Genomic DNA, 14,978 nt, shown 5'->3' with positions numbered 1-14,978 from the left:
CTCTGCCAGGCGGTCCTTGGGGCCAGCTGCTCCCCAGGGAAACAGCAGCCTGTGCGCTCAGCCCTCAGTCGCCTCCTGGCCAGACTCCCAGCCCGGGGCCCAGGAGGGGGGCGCACACAGGAGAGCCCACATGCTGTCCGGGGAGCCCGCATCCAGTCGCGACTCCCATATTCCATGCTAGGTACAAATTCTGAGGCTGGGGCCACGAGCCACAAGCCACGAGCCACGAGCCACAACAGTGACAGGAAGATGCAGAAAGCCTAACACACAAGGGCCTGGCCCCAGGGATCCTCTGGATCCCCAAAAGTAGAAACCACACCAAGTGTTTATATGATTTTTTTATTAACATATAATATATTTAATAAAAAATAATATCCACTCTGGCTCTCTCCTCCACTGCAAGGGGGAAGAGTTGTGAGGAGGGGCCGGCACTGCCCACCCCAAGGCCTCAGGGTCCCCCCTCTTCCCCCCCTGCCTTCCAACAGGCTCTGACCTCCAGACAGACGGTTCAGGTTCAAAGTTACAAGTGCTTCAGGCCCTCCCTGCAGCTCCCCCAGGCCCGCCCCTTGTGCAGAATTCAGGGGCCACCTGGACAAACCCCTCACTTTTTCTCATTCCTAGGATCCCTCGTTCATGTGAGAAAGAGGATCTGGGGGCAGAGTGGAGTCTCTACTGGCCAGGGGGAAGGGAGGAAAGGGACAGTGATGGGGCACGGTCACGAAGAGGGGCTCCGCCAAGGCCCTCACTGCAGCCGGTCGCTGCGGAATGAGTCCTCCACAGCAGGGTCAGGCAGCAGTGCACAGGGGTCGCTCAGCATGTGGAGCCCTTCCAGGCCCAGCGGTTCCATGCGCAGGTCCTCCTCTAGCCCCAGCCCCAGCCCAGCAGCTGACACCTCAAAGCCAGGCACTCCGGCCAGGGCCGCCGCGATCTCCTTGGAGAAACCTGGGGAGGACTCCCCTGTGTGGGCAGAAGAGACGGGTGAGGCCCCACAGCCTGTCCACTCCTCTACAACCCCTAGGCCTCCTGATGCACTGGGGAATGGACCCTCCCCTCCTACCACAGCCCGCCACCACCCACACTGCTCACCTGGGAGGAGGACGTTGGGCCCTGAGGCATGGCGGGAACAGTGTGTCAAGTTCTGGTGGTTGAGGGCATGGGGGTCCTGGAGGCTACTCACTGGCCCCTCGCCCCCTAAAAATCCAGGTCCTTCAGAAAAGCCAGGGGGATCCAGCGCCAGGCTGGCTGACGGGCTCTCCATGGTGAACTGCTCCAGCTACAGACACACAGACAGGGCCCGAGGAGCGCACTTCAGAACGGGGGTCCCACTGACCCTGCCTGCCTGGCAAATACGTCCCGTTTGCCCAGCAAAGCACGCCCCGCCCCTGACTGCAGAGATCAGAGCAGAGATGGAGAGGTCGCAAGCAGAGCATGAGTGGCAAGCACCAGGCCCGGAGTTGGTGTGGGCGCCGTACCTGCCGGGACAGAGCGTGGGCATGCCCGGGAGAGAAGGCGTCAGGGTGGCTGTCGTCAGCAAGCACGCTGCGCAGAGCCGGCTGTGGGGGCAGCGGCAGGAGGAGGGGTCAGACGCAGGAAGACAGAAGCCTCGGGCTGGCAGAGCTCTGTGATCCAGGGGGACGGAGCCTCTCCCCCACCACCCCAGATCTGCCAATTCAGTGTGCACCAGCGATGCGGGGCAGGGCCCCTTGAGCCCACCCCCCCCCGGCCTCTCCCCTGCTTTTGGACCCGGGTACTCACACTCCCCACGCCGAAGTCACTCACTGGCCGGTGGTAAGACTGCTGCCCTTGCCCACCGGAGCTGGGCGGGTACAGTGACCCAAAGTGCAGTGGCTGGCCCGGGGGCTGTCCCCCAGAGGGCTGCATGGAGCAGGCCTGGGAGGTCAGCCCGGGCTGCTGCAGAGACTTTGGGGTGGCTGGCTGGCTGGGCAGAAGCAAACTGGGGGGGCTGTATGGATATGGAGGCAGCCGCTGGTCAGTGGGCAGTTTGCTGGTATCCAAGGGGACACCCTGAGGAGAAGCAAGGAAAGAGGGAGAAGCTTACCCCTCAGGAGAGCCCCTCAGGGTTTCCCACCCTGTGAAGCCGCAACCATCCTCAACACAAACGTGCCAGCGTTCCACGGGACACCCCGGGGCTGGGTGCCCGCAATCACCGTGCACATCAGGACCAGAGTAAGCGAGCGAGGCCACCACCAGCCCCCCCATCCCCCCACCCCCCGCCGCAGGTGCGCGCCCCGTGGACTCGAGGGCAGACACAGGGAGAGCAGGAAGGAGGGAGGGAGGTCAGGCTTGATCCAAGCTGCAGGGAGCAGAGCCCCGGCTGGCCTGGCTGAAGTCCTTCCTCCAGCACCCATCCCTGGGAAGGGCAGCGGCCGACAGAAGGGGGCAGGGGTTGCCACGCAGCTGGGCACTGAGGAAAGAGCCCTCACTGGTTCTCCTTCGGCTCCCAACTCTTCCTAACTTGCTAAGCGAGCTCGGAAAGTACTTTCTTTCCCTCTGGGCAGTGCCCTCATCTGTACCACGAAGAGATGAGGCTCCGTGACCTGCGAGCCCCTCACTCTATGAACTCTGTGGAAGAAGGACAGCGACGGGACGGGGTAGGACAGGATGGAGGCGTGAGAGACAAACACGAGGAAAGCAGCTGGGGGAGAAGCGGGGGAGAAAAAGCTACCACCTGCAGGGATGCACCTGCTGGCCTCAGCCTAAGCACAGCCCATATGCGGCTCCTATGACCCTTACGACAGCACCCGTGTCCGACAGGTAAGGCTGCGAGGCTCTCAGCCCGCACAGCACCTGTTCCAGGACGGGGTGGGGTGGGGTGTGAATCAGGAAGCAGCTCACCCCAGAAATGACAGGGACAGAGGAAGGAGGAAGCTGAGACGAGAAGCACAGGAGTGAGGAGAGGGCGTCTGAAGAAAGGGACGTGGGAGGGAGCATGTGGCAGGAAGAGAGAGGAGGAAACAGACATGGAAAGAAAGCAGCCACGCGTACCTGAGTGATGGAGGACAAGGTGGGTGACATTGTTGGCGAAAACTGTTTGGGCAGCTGCTGTTGGGACCTTCTGGCTTCAGCTGGGCCCGCGGGCAAACTCAGGGGGCTGAGGGGCACACGACGGTGGCGGGGGGAGGTTCCGGGGGTCGAAGGTGGGTAAGTGGGGGCACCCAGTGCGGGAGATGAAGCAGAGGAGGAATTGGAGGAGGACAGGGCCGGGGCACTGAGCGAGGGGTGGCCCAGGGAGGTGACGGGCAGTGCATGGCGGGCCAGGGAGGACGCCGGCAGGGAGGGGTGGCTGTGGGAGCCCTGGAGCTGGGGCTGGGGGCCGCTCAGGGAGGCCTGGAGGTTGGGATTGCTCAGGGAGGACTGCAAGGACGGGTGGCTGAGAGGGGACTGGAGTCCTGCAGGCACAGACAAGAAGCACGGATGCCAACGTTACCGACGGGAGCCGGGCTGCTTTCTGCCCAGAACAGAGAGCAGCAACCAGACTATGAAGTGGCGACACAGTGTCCTCCCTGCTCTGTCCCTGACAGTGAGGCCGGCACGGCCCACCTGGGGGCTGCCCGCCATCACCCTTCGAGAAAAAGCCGCGCCTGCCGTGTAGAATTCCTGGGGAGGACTGGCGCGGGCAGTCACAGGAGGCTCCCGGACCAGCCCCCCAGCACCCCGTCCCTCCCCCAGCCAGGACAGCCACTCACCTGGCGCATCGTAGCCCGCGCCAGGGCCCAGGCCCCCGCTGATGCCGAGGTGGGTCATGGTGTGGGTCAGATTGGAGGTACTGTTGCCCCCGCTCAGGCTGGGGTAGGCCATCTCCTCCGGGTCCAGGGGAGTGGGCAGTGGCGGGGGGAAGTGCAGGTTGGTGAGGTCGGGTAGGGAGCCGCCCGTGTTCATGGCAGGTGGGAGGACAGGCACGCTGGCAGGCTGGTCAGGAGATGGGAAAATGCTGCAGGGGGACAGGAAGAGAGGGGTAGATGGGGGTAGTGGTCGTGGAGGGGGCAGAGGTCGTGGAGGGGGCAGAGGCTGGCCTCCCATGTTTCCCTCAGCCCCTCAGCCAACCTAACAGAGGCACCTACTTAATTCCAGGGACTTCACAGGACCGAGGTCGGGAAGAGGATGAGGACAGCTGAGGAGAGAAGGAATAATGTGGGAAAGGAGGCCAGGGCTCCGGAGGACAGAGGAAGACCTGCCCCACAGAAAGAAAGGGGAAAGTGGGCCACACCAACCTTCTTAGCATCCCATGGCTTCAGCAAATGCTTGTCATCCAGCACGTTCTCCTCAATAGCAGGGACTTGAAAGAGAAAGACTGGCGATGAGAGGGCTGGAAAGGAGTCAGTAAGGCAGAAGCCACCAAGGTGAGCAGGCCCAGCACGAAGCCCCCAATACCAGCCCTGAAAGTCGTGGGCATCGGTACCCACGAGTGGCGTGGAATACATACCTTTGGAATCCACTTCACCATCCAGAAAACCTACAAAGGATGCAGGACAGTTGGCTACAGTCCGGACTTCTCTATGGACTTCCGACTAAAGCTCCTCAGGTCACTCCCTGCCCGGGGCCAGGCCATTTACCTCCACGGCGGCTGGGCAGGATGCTGGGAGGGGCAGGGCCTGGATAAGTGTCCTGAGGGCTGGGGTTCATCACACTGGTGTGAAGGGCAGAGTCAGAACTCGTCCTGGGGGGGGCGAGGCGGGGGGGGGGGGTGCAGAGATGAGCTGGGTGGGACCTTGTTTCTGGTCCCCAGACCCTGCTTAGCAGGGGAAAACACTAGCAGGGCTGGGACAGGAAACGGGGTGGAGGGTGGGCAGACAGGACAGATAAGAGAGGCGGCTCTGAGACGGTCAGGGCCATCACCTGTTCAGCACAGACGGTAGTCGAAACATCTGGCCCTTCTCCGCAGGGAAACTGCCCCAGGGTACTGCCCTGTGGGGAAATACAAGGTCGGGATGAGCAAGGCTAGCAACACTCCAGAGAGCAAGCATGGGGTTGGGGAGGACCAGGCCACAAGCGGAAGACAGACGGGGCTGAGCGCCCAGGGCCATGCCTCCTTCCTGGTTCTTCTGCTACCTGGGACCCCTGACCCCTCTCCCACAGTCAAGCTAAGAGATCTGGAAATTCTCAACTTGTCTCTGCCGGGACCCGCTGAGTAAGAATCCAGGAGCCCAGCAGCCGTGCTGGTACAGCACTGAGGATGACTCGGCCCAGGGAGGCTCAGACACCCGAGGGCCAGACCAACACACCTGGCACCCAGTCCTGGGGAGAGGCTGCCATTCTCCCTCCCCAGACGCACACACCCCAGCCAGCCACCGTTACCATTGGTCCTGCACTGGCTGGACCCGGAGGCTTGGCTGCCCGTGTCAACATGGCCAGGGCTGGACTCTGACCCACCTACTGAGCCAGCCCCCACCCCCCCCACCCCTCCCAGCCAGCTGTCATGGAGGAGGGAGTGTTCAAAGCCTGGACCAGCAAGCCTAGCCCCAAGCCAAGCTCCCTCCAGAGACACAGCTGAGAGTGGACAGGAGATGCTGTCTGCCCTAAACACTGACCTCCGCCAGCTAGACTCCGGGGGAGGAGACAAGTAGGCAGGACCATAGGGAGAGCTGTCGACGTGAGCAGCACCAGTTAAGGAGAAAGGGAGGAGGGGACAGAGGGCACAGAGACCAGAGAAGTGCAGGACACTGGAGGAGGTGGACGAGCTGTTCAGAGAAGCGAGCACCTCCCTCCTCCTCTTCAGTGAGGGGCAATGCCAGGGCCAAAGAATGCAAGAGAAAAGGGAACCAGGCCCAGCAGAGCTGGAAGAACAAGGAAGAGTAACGGGATGGGGCATGGGAAGCAGGGCAATGAACGTCTCCAAAACCAAAAGCTACCAAGAGAAAGGGGAGGCAAAATGTGAAGAGGGGACCAGACCCCCTTTGGCAGGAGACATATGTCCCCCATCAAATGCGCCATCGCGGTCACACGGGCCAAACGGTGGCTTTTCTGGGAGGCCCGGAACAGACAGGACCAAACTGCACACAGAGCCCCTCCCTCCCATGAGTTCCCGAAAAACCCCATCTCCTCCCCCGCCTGCCCCCATCCCCCATGAAGGATATGTGGCGGGGGTAGCGGCGGAGCGGGGACACCATTCTTCGGGGGTCTCGCTGCACTCGTTCCACCAGCCCGTGGTGCCGAGTGCCCCGAGACGAATCCAGAGGCGAGTGGAGGGGGCTCTGCCGGAAGAGACAGGTAGGTCAGCAGGGGAGGTCGCCCGAGAGCCCGTGCTCCCCCTTGGCCGGTGTCCACTTACCTGGAATTCAGCCAGCCCACAGCCAATCTGGTTGACGTTAGGCAGAGAACCGCCGTAGTGGGAGCTCCTTGTGTAGGCCAGACGCAGCTTCTGGGCCTGCAGCTGAGAGGGAGGACAAGCGGGAGCGTCAGAGAAACCTCTGACCTCTGCTCCTGTGCCATCTGTCCCCACGGCGTGCTGTCCCGCTGGTGCCGGGAGGAGAGGTGCCAGGAACCGCAGAACCGGCCAGGCTGGGGACCCGCCACCTGCATCCACGGCGCCGACGGCTGGAGTTACCCAGTCAGGCAGGGTCTGATGCTCTGCTCGGGGCCTGGCCCAGTTGGCATCCGTCTAAACAGAGTCCCCGAAGGGTTGCCAGCAGCCCCCAAGCTAGTCCCATGGGGTAACTCCCGGGAAGGGGGCCCATTAGGCACCTCCGCTTTCCCTTCCCAGTGCGCCAGGACTAACTGGAACACGAGGGGACGGCCACAGGGGGAGGCCACAGAGCCATTATCGCTAACCTCCTTCCTTCCCGCTCCTGACGGCGCAGGCTTCTAGGCTCTGCCGTTTGCCCCGCCTCAGGAAAGCTACACAGAGCCTGTACCACCCAAACTAGAACATCTGGGAAATGACAGCTCTCCTCGCTGGAAAACCAGTCCCCAAACCAAGAAGCAGTCTTCTTCTAGCTCATTCAAAAGCCCCTGGATGGCCAGGGGAGCCTTGAGACTAGGGGTGATAGAGGGAGCAATAACCCTGTTCAGCCTGGCCTGATCCCCACTTTGGGGAGAGGTTATCTGGCCCGGCAGTGAGACGCCACAACCATCAGTCTGGCAGGCTGATCCTACAGATCCTAAGTCCTTCTGCGGGAGGTGAACACCTACTTCTGAGGACCGCTGCAACCAGCCAAAATACAGACCTAGGGCAGCTGATGAACTTCTGGGGGCCATGCATTGCTCTGCTGAGCCCAACACCAGAACTTTCTGTTCCAAGAGGTCAGCACACCGAGTTCAGCAGACACTACGGAAACCGTTGGGCCACTCCAGATTGCTGTTAGTACGCGTGCCAACACCTGTCTCCCGTTACCATCGGCCCCAACGGCTGTACGGGCCTCAGCAGAGCCCTCTCTGCTAAGCTAAGCCCCAGATCCCTTACCTCCAGCTTTAAACTCTTGGGTTACCAAGCCCCAGCCTTGTATGCCCACTAGACGTCAATGAGCAGAAGAGAAGTAATCTGCAGTGGCAAGGGGGGGCACAAGGGGTGTTTGGACAAACCAAGGTGCTCAAAAGACAGAAGCCTCAGCTCTGAGCTTCTCACAGCCTTTCTGCTTGCGCACACAAACCCTAAAATCCCACCCAGCGGCTGCGGGAGTCAGAGCCCAGACAGAGGACAGGGCCTCAAGCGGAGGCTCTGACCCACATTCCTGCCTCCGTCCCCACCACGACCAGAAGTTCCTGCAGTGGAGCTGTCTTTGCTCAGATGGATCACGACCCTCCCCGCACTGAGCGGGAGCTGTGGCCAATGCCTCCAACCTGCTTCCCCACTAACGCTCTCTGTTCTGACTCCCATGAACTAGGACACATGGTCTCTAGAGACCCAAAGGGGAAAACACACAAGAAAAACTAACAGTTGGGGAGACACAAATAAGAGCACAGCCAGAGTCACAGGCATCGATGCAAACCAGTCGCACGGGCAGAAAGAGCTCCCAGCGGTGCTTCTGTTCCACCCTCTCCCCGGGAGCTCCTCCTCGCTGGGGCTGTGAGGGACCCGATGCGGCAGTACCCTCACCTGCAGTTCTGAGAAGAACGTGTCCCTAAACGAGGACTGCACGCCAGCTGGGCAGACTCCCACCCTCATGGCCTCTGCTACTGGGGTCTGGGAAGCAAGAAGCGAAGGCCAGAGGGGCTTCACAGGCTATTGGGCTGGGGTGTCTTCCTTCTGGAACTGCTCAGGAATGAATGTCCCCTACCCACAGGCGACCCTCCGAGGACGCACCTTATAACCGACCCACAATGCAGCCATCTTCCTAAAGAGCTCAGCAAACCTAACCTACAGCCAACTGGTGACCCGCCCTGGAGCTTCAAAGTCCTGCGTCCCCTCCGCGGCGGCCAGGGCAGAACATCAAGCGCTGTCTGTGAGCCCCGGACCTCACCTTCGTTCACGTCAGGAAACCACAAGAAGCATTTGAAAAAGGAAGCAAAGGGAAGGGACGCAGGAGGGGACTTCCTGCCCCCACGAGACCCAGCGCGGCGGCGCAAACCGCTCCCGGGGCCCTTTCCCGAAGGCACCCGAGCGGCGAGAGGGGCGCAGCGGGGCAGAGGGACCAGACCGCAGGAGATGCCCGAGCCGGAGGCGCCGGCGGCCCGTGCCCACCCCCGCCGCCGCCCGAGTCCCGGGGATGCTGCAGGGGCGTCCCCCGGCACTCCGCCGGGGATGCCCGGGCCCGCCGCCGCCCGCACGGCCCCCGCCGGCTCCCCCGAACGCCAGTCTTCCCGCCCCGCGCGGCACCCCCACCCGCGCCGCCCGGCCCGCGGCCTCCCCGCTCCGCCTCCCTCGCCGCGGCGCCCACCCCCGCCCCGCCCCCCGCTCCGGGACGGCGCCCCCGGCTCCCGCGCCCCCGGCGGCCCCTCACCCGGGTGGAGCCGATGTCCATCATCACCTCCTCGAAGGCCGCCGTCTCCTCGGCCTGACGCTGTTTCTGCAGCGCGATCTTCTCGCTAAACTTGCGCGGATTGGAAGCTGCGGCCGTGGCCGAGCCGGGCCCGTTGGCGCCCGCCGTCGCCATCTTCCCCGTGCGTCCCTCCCCGCCACCCTCCCGGACAAGTCACGGCCCCGCCGCGGGCCCCGGCCGGCGCCTCCAGCCGCCGCCGCCGCCGCCGCCGCCTCGGCGAGCACCGCGAACCCGGCCCCAGCCTAGCCCGGACCTGCCGCTCGCGGGGGCCGCCGGGAACTGTAGTTTGTTTACGTGACGCCTGCGCGGCCCCAGGCGAGCAGTCCGGACAGGAAGCGGACTCCATTTCCCAAGAGTCCTGCGGCTCCGGGGCCTGGGAGCCTGGCTCCTCCCCCGCGGCTCCTCCCTGCGCGGAGCCCGCCGGGAAGAGTAGTTCTGAGTTGGTCTCCAGCCTCGGAGCGCGAAGGGGAGCGGGATGCGGGCGAGGGAAGGATTCGGGAGGAAGGGGAAGGGGTGGAGACAGGGCGGGAAGAAGGAAGGAACAAAAGAGGGAAAATATGGGTCTTGAGGAAGGGGCTTACGGCGCCTGAGAGAAAACGAGAGCGGGACTATTAAAACAGCTATAAACGTCTGAGACTCAGGCCCCCTCAGACGGGCCACGTGCCCACCCCTTGCCCAAGACAAACGAATCAGACACTGTACAAATGTATAGAAACATCTTTTATTTGGGTAACAAGTCCCAAAACAGGTCAGTTAGTAAAATAGATTCTCGAGGACGTGGCTCTATCCACGGCCCTTCCTCCCCAAAAATAGCTGGGGTGAGCCTTCCCCTCGGGCTCCTCTGGTATAAAAAAGTTTTGGCAGCTCAGTGTTTGTCATCTGGGCACTCGGCAGCCATGTCGCTTCAGGATTCCTAGGGCGCAGCCCTGCCAACCCTCCCCCAACCTCAGCTCAGCAAATAGGGCTGCCTGGAAAGGGCAAGCAGGCCCCTCACTGAGATGTTGGGCCGGGTCCAGGGCCATCACTGTGCTTTTTGACAAAGAGGGAAGGGATTTATTTGGCACTTTAAAAACAGAGAAGTGAGCAGGACTAGAGAACCCAGAGAAGGTACCAAAACTGGCAGGAAGAAGCCATTTGGCATGAGTCCTCTGGGAGAAGGGAAGCAGGAGATACAGAGAAGGAGCTAGAAGTAGCAGTCCACTCCGCCCCGGTGACAGAGGGCCGAAACAGGCTAGAACCGGCAGGACTGCTGACTCTGGGCTGGGCCTCCTCCATACCTTCCCATCCCACGGCCGCTGGGTACGGCCCCCCAGGCTTCCCACCACCAGCCCGTGCCTGTACATAGTGTCTGACCCCGACTTTCTAGCACTCGGTGTCTTCCCCAGTATGCAACCCCGATCATGTCCTTAGTGATGTGACTATCCCTTGAGGCCAGGCTCTTGTCTACCACATCCCTCACATTGGTCAGTCCGTCCCAAAGACTCCATCCCTGTCTCCCAGAGAACTCTCTGACCCTCCATCCTCCCTTCCCCACTCCTACTCTTATACGCTGGGGAAGGAAAGGAAGGTCAAGGGCCCCTGGAGCTCCCTAGACCTGGATGAAGAGCAGGCCAGTGAGCAGGGCAAAGCCTGCAAGAAGCAGAATGACCTTGAGGATCCTCTGCTCAGAGGTGGCCAGCTCCTGGGGCAAGATTTCCAGGAAGGTGATGTAGAGAAAGGTGCCGGCTGCCATGCCTTCCAGCACAGACTGGGCCAACTGGTGCAGAGGCCCAGCCGACTCAGCCAGAGCTGCCCCCAGCCCGATGCCCAGAGGGGTCATGCATGAGAAGAGGATCCCACAGCCAGCCACCACCTGTGCCCGCAGGTGGCTCTGCAGCAGCCGCAGGGACAAGCTGACCGCCAGCACACCCTTGTGGAGCAGCAACGCCAGACACAGCTCCACGGCCCGGGCCCGGTCCCGCTGCAGCCCCACCGCCAGTCCCTCGAACACTGAGTGCAGGGCCAGGGAGAAGACCAGTACGCAGGCGCGCAGGGCTGAGGGGGCTGCTGGGGCTCCCCCTGACTGTGGGAGCCCTGGCCCGTCGTGCCAGTGCTGTGGCCCACCGTTTGCCGTTCCCAGCAGAGCCCTGGTCTCCTCTTGAGGTGGTGGCCCTGACTGCTCCCTGTAAGCCAGTGTAATCTGCTCCATCACCAGGACCAGGAAGAAGCCCATTGCCAAGATGAACTCTTGCAGGGGAAACTGGAGCTGTGGGCAGACAGGGCAGGTGGGCCGAGAGTGGGGAAGGGCGGTCAAACTCCGAGTCTCGAGGAGTCCCAGTGACGCAGACTTAGGGTCCCCCACAGGCGCAGGGCTCCTCTCACTTACACAAACACACCCACAACCACACAGATGAGGCCCAGCCCAGAGTCAGCAGTCCTGCTGGTTCTAGCCCATTTTGGCCCTCTGTCACCCGGGACGGAGTGGACACGACTTCTCCTAGCTCCTCCTCGTATCTCCTGCTTCCCTCCTCCCACATGAGTGTCACTTGCAGGACCACACAGACACCAGCTTCTCAGCTTTGGCACTATCAAAATTTGGGGTTGGACAATTCATTTTGGAGGGCTGTCCTGTGCTCAGTAGGATCTAACAGCATTCTCATCTGTACCTGTTAGATGCCAAGAGCAAGCACAAAGCCTTCCTTCCCCGAGTTGTGACAACGAAAAACGTCTCCAGACACTACCAAATGTTTGCTGTGAAGGGGACGCAAAACCAGCCCCCGCTGCCAGTGGCTGACACAGATTACACAGAGTGGGACACAAAGGCACACAGGAAGGATCACACGTTGCCCGCCTCACCAAATGCTCACACACAGAGCCACACAGTATCATGGGGCCACTGGACTTACAGTCACACAGGGACACGGGCACTCAGTCACAGAGGGTACATCCTGTGTCACTTCCCCAGTCTTAGGAAGAGGAAGAGTGCGGGGGGCCTTCCCAGTACCTCTGCACAACTGTGTCAGTTTTTCCCCTGAGACTTTCCTACGCCTTGTACTCGATCTTCTTCACGCCCTACCTCCTTGGGTTATGGCACCTTTGGTCCCGGACTCCAGGTCTCCCACCCTTCCCAGGCCTGTAGGGCGCTCTACCGCCAACCCCTTCAGCAAAGTGGTGTGAGAACGAAGCTGATTCTTGGAGGCTGGGGCTGAGAAATTCCCGGAGGAGGTCACATGCCTGGCCAGAGGCTCCTCTCACATCCCGGAGTGCATCACAGTCACAGAGGGACTGGGGGTGGGGGGTGGGGGAGCACCACAGAAAGTTATTCCCCATCACTAAAAATCACAATTCATAGGGTCCCATGCTCGGTGCCTTCCGCACGGTCACAAGGTCACAGAGCACCCCAGGAAGAGATCCGAAAAAGCCCCCTCTCCCACAGCGATGTGACTGAACCCCCCCACCCCCACAGGGTCACACGCAATAGCCAGAGCTCACCGTCACGTGCAAGGCCGCTAGGGCCTCGTCTATGGCCGCCAGGTAGTCAGGCAAGAGGTCCAGGAGACAGGTGGCCAGGAAGACACCCCCCGCGAAGCAGCTGACTAGGCTCAAGGCTTTCTGCCGGGAGGCTGGACAGGGGAGCACAGACGGGAGTGAGCCTGGACCCCCTCGAGCCTCTCTGCCCCACGCAAGGCCTTCCTGTGCCCGGGGGACCCTCTTCAGCTCCCAGCGACCTCCCTAGGCCCAGCGCGGGGCGGCAGCGGGGACCCGAGAGGCTCACCGGAGGCTTCGGGGTTAGCCCCGGGCCGGCGCAGCGCGCAGACAGGCACCAGACTGCACAGCGCGGTGAGCAACAGCAGCAGCACCAGGGCCCCGACTTTCACCTCCAGCCCCACAGGCCCTGCGGGTTCCGAGCCCACCGCCTCCGGGCGCCACACCACCAGCTCCGGCTCTCCCCAAGGCCCCATGGTGGCTGCAGCGGCAGGCACGGCTGTCGGACGGGAGACACAGCGAGCGGGGCGGCGGTCACCTGCGGATGGGGCCGAGCAGACGGGAGGGCTTGTCCGCGGAGGGGGGCTTCCTCCCCCCGCCGCCTTCCGACCTCCCGGCCCCGTGTGGCTCGTGCACGCCGGGCCCCGCAGCCTGCGCGCCCGCAGACGGCTCAACTGGGGACCCTGCGCGGGGGTTCCGGCGTCGGGGCGCCGCGGGTGTCTCCTTACCTTTCCCCTGGAGCGCGGCCCTCCGGGAGAGGAGAAGCCGGGGCCCCCGCAGGAAGGAGCGGACGGAGCCGAGGGGGTCGGGCTGCGCGAGCTGTCGCGGGGAGCGTCGCGGGGAGCGTCGCGGGCCACCTGGGCAGGGCGAGTTTGGGGCTGGATCACTCCCCGCTCCCGCTTCCCCAGCGCCGCGCCGGAAGGCACAGCGGCGGGCAGACGGCCACCGCCAGAGGCCCCAGGTGGCGGGGTCGCGGCCAGGCCGCCCAGCCCGCACGGCCGGGGCGCACACTCACCTCGACAGGGTCCCCCCTTCGCCGCGGCCGCTGGGTTCCGCCGCGACCCGGGACCCCGCCCCGCCGCGTCCCGCCTCCCCGCCGGCGGCGGCCAATGACGGCGCGCGGAGGGCGGGACCCGACGCGGAGTGACATGCCCTGGAGGCAATCGGAGGCCGGCGGGCGGGCTGGCGGGGGCGGGGCGGGCGGGGTGCGAGGGGGCGGGCCCAGGGGCTGCGGGCCCGGGGCGCCGCGGGGCGGTCCGACTGGCCCGGCTGGCCGGAAGCGCGAGCCGCCGCGGGCAAGGCGGGAGTCGGGACCCCGCGCGAGGAGCCGAGTCTTCCGCTCTGGGACGCCGGGCTCGGGTCCCGGTGTCCGGCTGCGCCTTCTTAGTCTTCTCCGCGGAGACGCGACGACCCGCTCTGCGCCCTCGGCGCCGGGGGGAAACAGCCCGGTCTTGGGACGGACTCCTCGCTCCACTTCCCTCTCCGGCGCGCACCGCGGAGGAAGAGGACGCGGCGGAACTGGGAAAGGGAAACAGCAAAGCGCGGCCGCTCCTTGACAGTAATCCTCTGGACCGCCAGGGCCCGAGGGCACTGCTGTGCGGCCTTCTGTCTTCCCCGAGAGTGTGCCGGAACCGGTGGGACACGCCCGGGGGCGGGGGGCACGGCCTGCCCGGGGAAGAGCCGCCGCTCTCCGCAGGCTCCAGCCTCCGTCCTTATCGCGCCTCGGGGCATCTAGCCGGGTTCTCTCCAGACTCCCCTTGAACTCTGCAACTCCTCTCCCCGCAGCCCTGCTCCCTCCCTTGTTTTCTGTTCCTGGATGGCAACAAGTACTCGCAACTCAGGACCCTCCTGTTTCCTTAGCCCGGATCCTTTTGGCCCACATTCCCTGTGCTGTCGGAATCTTCTAACCTCATTGGAGGGTAGGATTTAAAAAAGGAAATGAAGAAGGGGGTTCAGCCTAGTCTTTGCAAAGGTGCAAAGACCACCGTCTCAAGAAGAGGCGGGAGTAATGTCTCTTAAGGCTCTGGAAATGGAGGCCAGCAACTTCCTCAAGAGGGAATGTGAGGGGGCGCCTGGGTGGCTCAGTGGGTTAAGCCTCTGCCTTCAGCTCGGGTCGTGATCCCGGGGTCCTGGGATTGAGCCCCGCATCGGGCTCTCTGCTCCGCGGAGAGCCTGCTTCCTCCTCCGAAGCGGGGCTCGATCCCAGGACTCTGAGATCATGACCTGAGCCGAAGGCAGAGGCTTAACCCACTGAGCCCCCCAGGCGCCCCATGTACAACATTTTTTTCTTAAAGTAAGGTCTACCCCAAACATGGGGCTTGAACTCACAACCCGGAGATCAAAAGTTACATGTTCCACTGACTGAGCCAGCCAGGCATCCCTCTACCTTAATTTGATGTGTGATCTTAAGCAAGTCATTTTCTCTCTCAGGAATTTGATGAAGCAGGTGAAAGAGGGAAGTCAGATTAGAAAATGATGCCAGTGAGTCCTTCCAGTTATTTTTTTTTTAATTTTTATTTATTTCAGAGAGAAAGAAGATGAGAGAGAGCATGAGAGGGAGAGAGGGTCAGAGGAAGA

At 62.8% G+C, this 14,978-nt stretch overlaps 2 protein-coding genes across 13 annotated transcripts; both read right to left on the bottom strand.

The window, feature by feature from the left end:
* Positions 1–328: 328 nt before the first annotated feature.
* CRTC2 (CREB regulated transcription coactivator 2) lies at positions 329–9,180 on the bottom strand. Of its 10 annotated transcripts, none has more exons than XM_047704178.1 (15): positions 8,898–9,179; positions 6,290–6,391; positions 6,096–6,212; positions 5,550–5,611; positions 4,858–4,926; positions 4,575–4,678; positions 4,445–4,474; positions 4,233–4,297; positions 4,083–4,132; positions 3,708–3,952; positions 3,007–3,410; positions 1,756–2,025; positions 1,473–1,553; positions 1,087–1,267; positions 329–957 (listed from the first exon to the last, which is right to left on the bottom strand). In XM_047704178.1, the coding sequence occupies exons 1-15, from the start codon at positions 9,048–9,050 to the stop codon at positions 743–745; spliced, it is 2,148 nt and encodes a 715-aa protein (XP_047560134.1). In that variant the 5' UTR covers positions 9,051–9,179; the 3' UTR covers positions 329–742. The 10 variants fall into 10 exon arrangements, with proteins under 10 accessions (XP_047560134.1, XP_047560132.1, XP_047560141.1 ...); XM_047704176.1 differs by having other exon boundaries at positions 1,087–1,273; positions 8,898–9,178; XM_047704185.1 differs by lacking the exon at positions 8,898–9,179 and adding an exon at positions 8,315–8,718 and having other exon boundaries at positions 1,087–1,273.
* A 461-nt stretch (positions 9,181–9,641) lies between these two features.
* On the bottom strand, positions 9,642–13,504 carry SLC39A1 (solute carrier family 39 member 1). 3 transcript variants are annotated; one of them, XM_047704197.1, is made up of 5 exons: positions 13,417–13,504; positions 13,130–13,258; positions 12,691–12,900; positions 12,408–12,538; positions 9,642–11,181 (listed from the first exon to the last, which is right to left on the bottom strand). In XM_047704197.1, exons 3-5 carry the CDS (start codon positions 12,875–12,877, stop codon positions 10,525–10,527), a joined length of 975 nt encoding a protein of 324 aa, XP_047560153.1. In that variant the 5' UTR covers positions 12,878–12,900; positions 13,130–13,258; positions 13,417–13,504; the 3' UTR covers positions 9,642–10,524. The 3 variants fall into 3 exon arrangements, with proteins under 3 accessions (XP_047560153.1, XP_047560151.1, XP_047560152.1); XM_047704195.1 differs by having other exon boundaries at positions 12,691–12,939; positions 13,417–13,503; XM_047704196.1 differs by having other exon boundaries at positions 12,691–12,941; positions 13,133–13,258; positions 13,417–13,503.
* Between the last annotated feature and the right edge of the window lie 1,474 nt (positions 13,505–14,978).

This window comes from Lutra lutra, chromosome 15 (assembly GCF_902655055.1).
Source record: "Lutra lutra chromosome 15, mLutLut1.2, whole genome shotgun sequence".
Taxonomy (NCBI): Eukaryota; Metazoa; Chordata; class Mammalia; order Carnivora; family Mustelidae; genus Lutra; species Lutra lutra.
The sequence above is the reverse complement of the archived record's forward strand: the minus strand, read 5'-3'. Positions and strand labels throughout refer to the sequence as shown.

Bases quoted from the DNA above. Each gene is read 5' to 3' on its own strand.
- CRTC2 (XM_047704176.1), bottom strand. From the start codon at position 9,050: ATGGCGACGGCGGGCGCCAACGGGCCCGGCTCGGCCACGGCCGCAGCT. The intron at 5,612-6,095 runs ATATCCTTCATG...GGTGCTGCTCAC, and splicing joins TCCGCCGCTACCCCCGCCAC to GTCGACAGCTCTCCCTATGG. The intron at 4,927-5,549 runs GTCAGTGTTTAG...ATTTCCCCACAG, and splicing joins CCGGAGTCTAGCTGGCGGAG to GGCAGTACCCTGGGGCAGTT.
- SLC39A1 (XM_047704197.1), bottom strand. From the start codon at position 12,877: ATGGGGCCTTGGGGAGAGCCGGAGCTGGTGGTGTGGCGCCCGGAGGCG. The intron at 12,539-12,690 runs GTGAGCCTCTCG...TCCCCTGTCCAG, and splicing joins GGCTAACCCCGAAGCCTCCG to CCTCCCGGCAGAAAGCCTTG. The intron at 11,182-12,407 runs GTGAGCTCTGGC...GTCTGCCCACAG, and splicing joins TAGCGGCCTTGCACGTGACG to CTCCAGTTTCCCCTGCAAGA.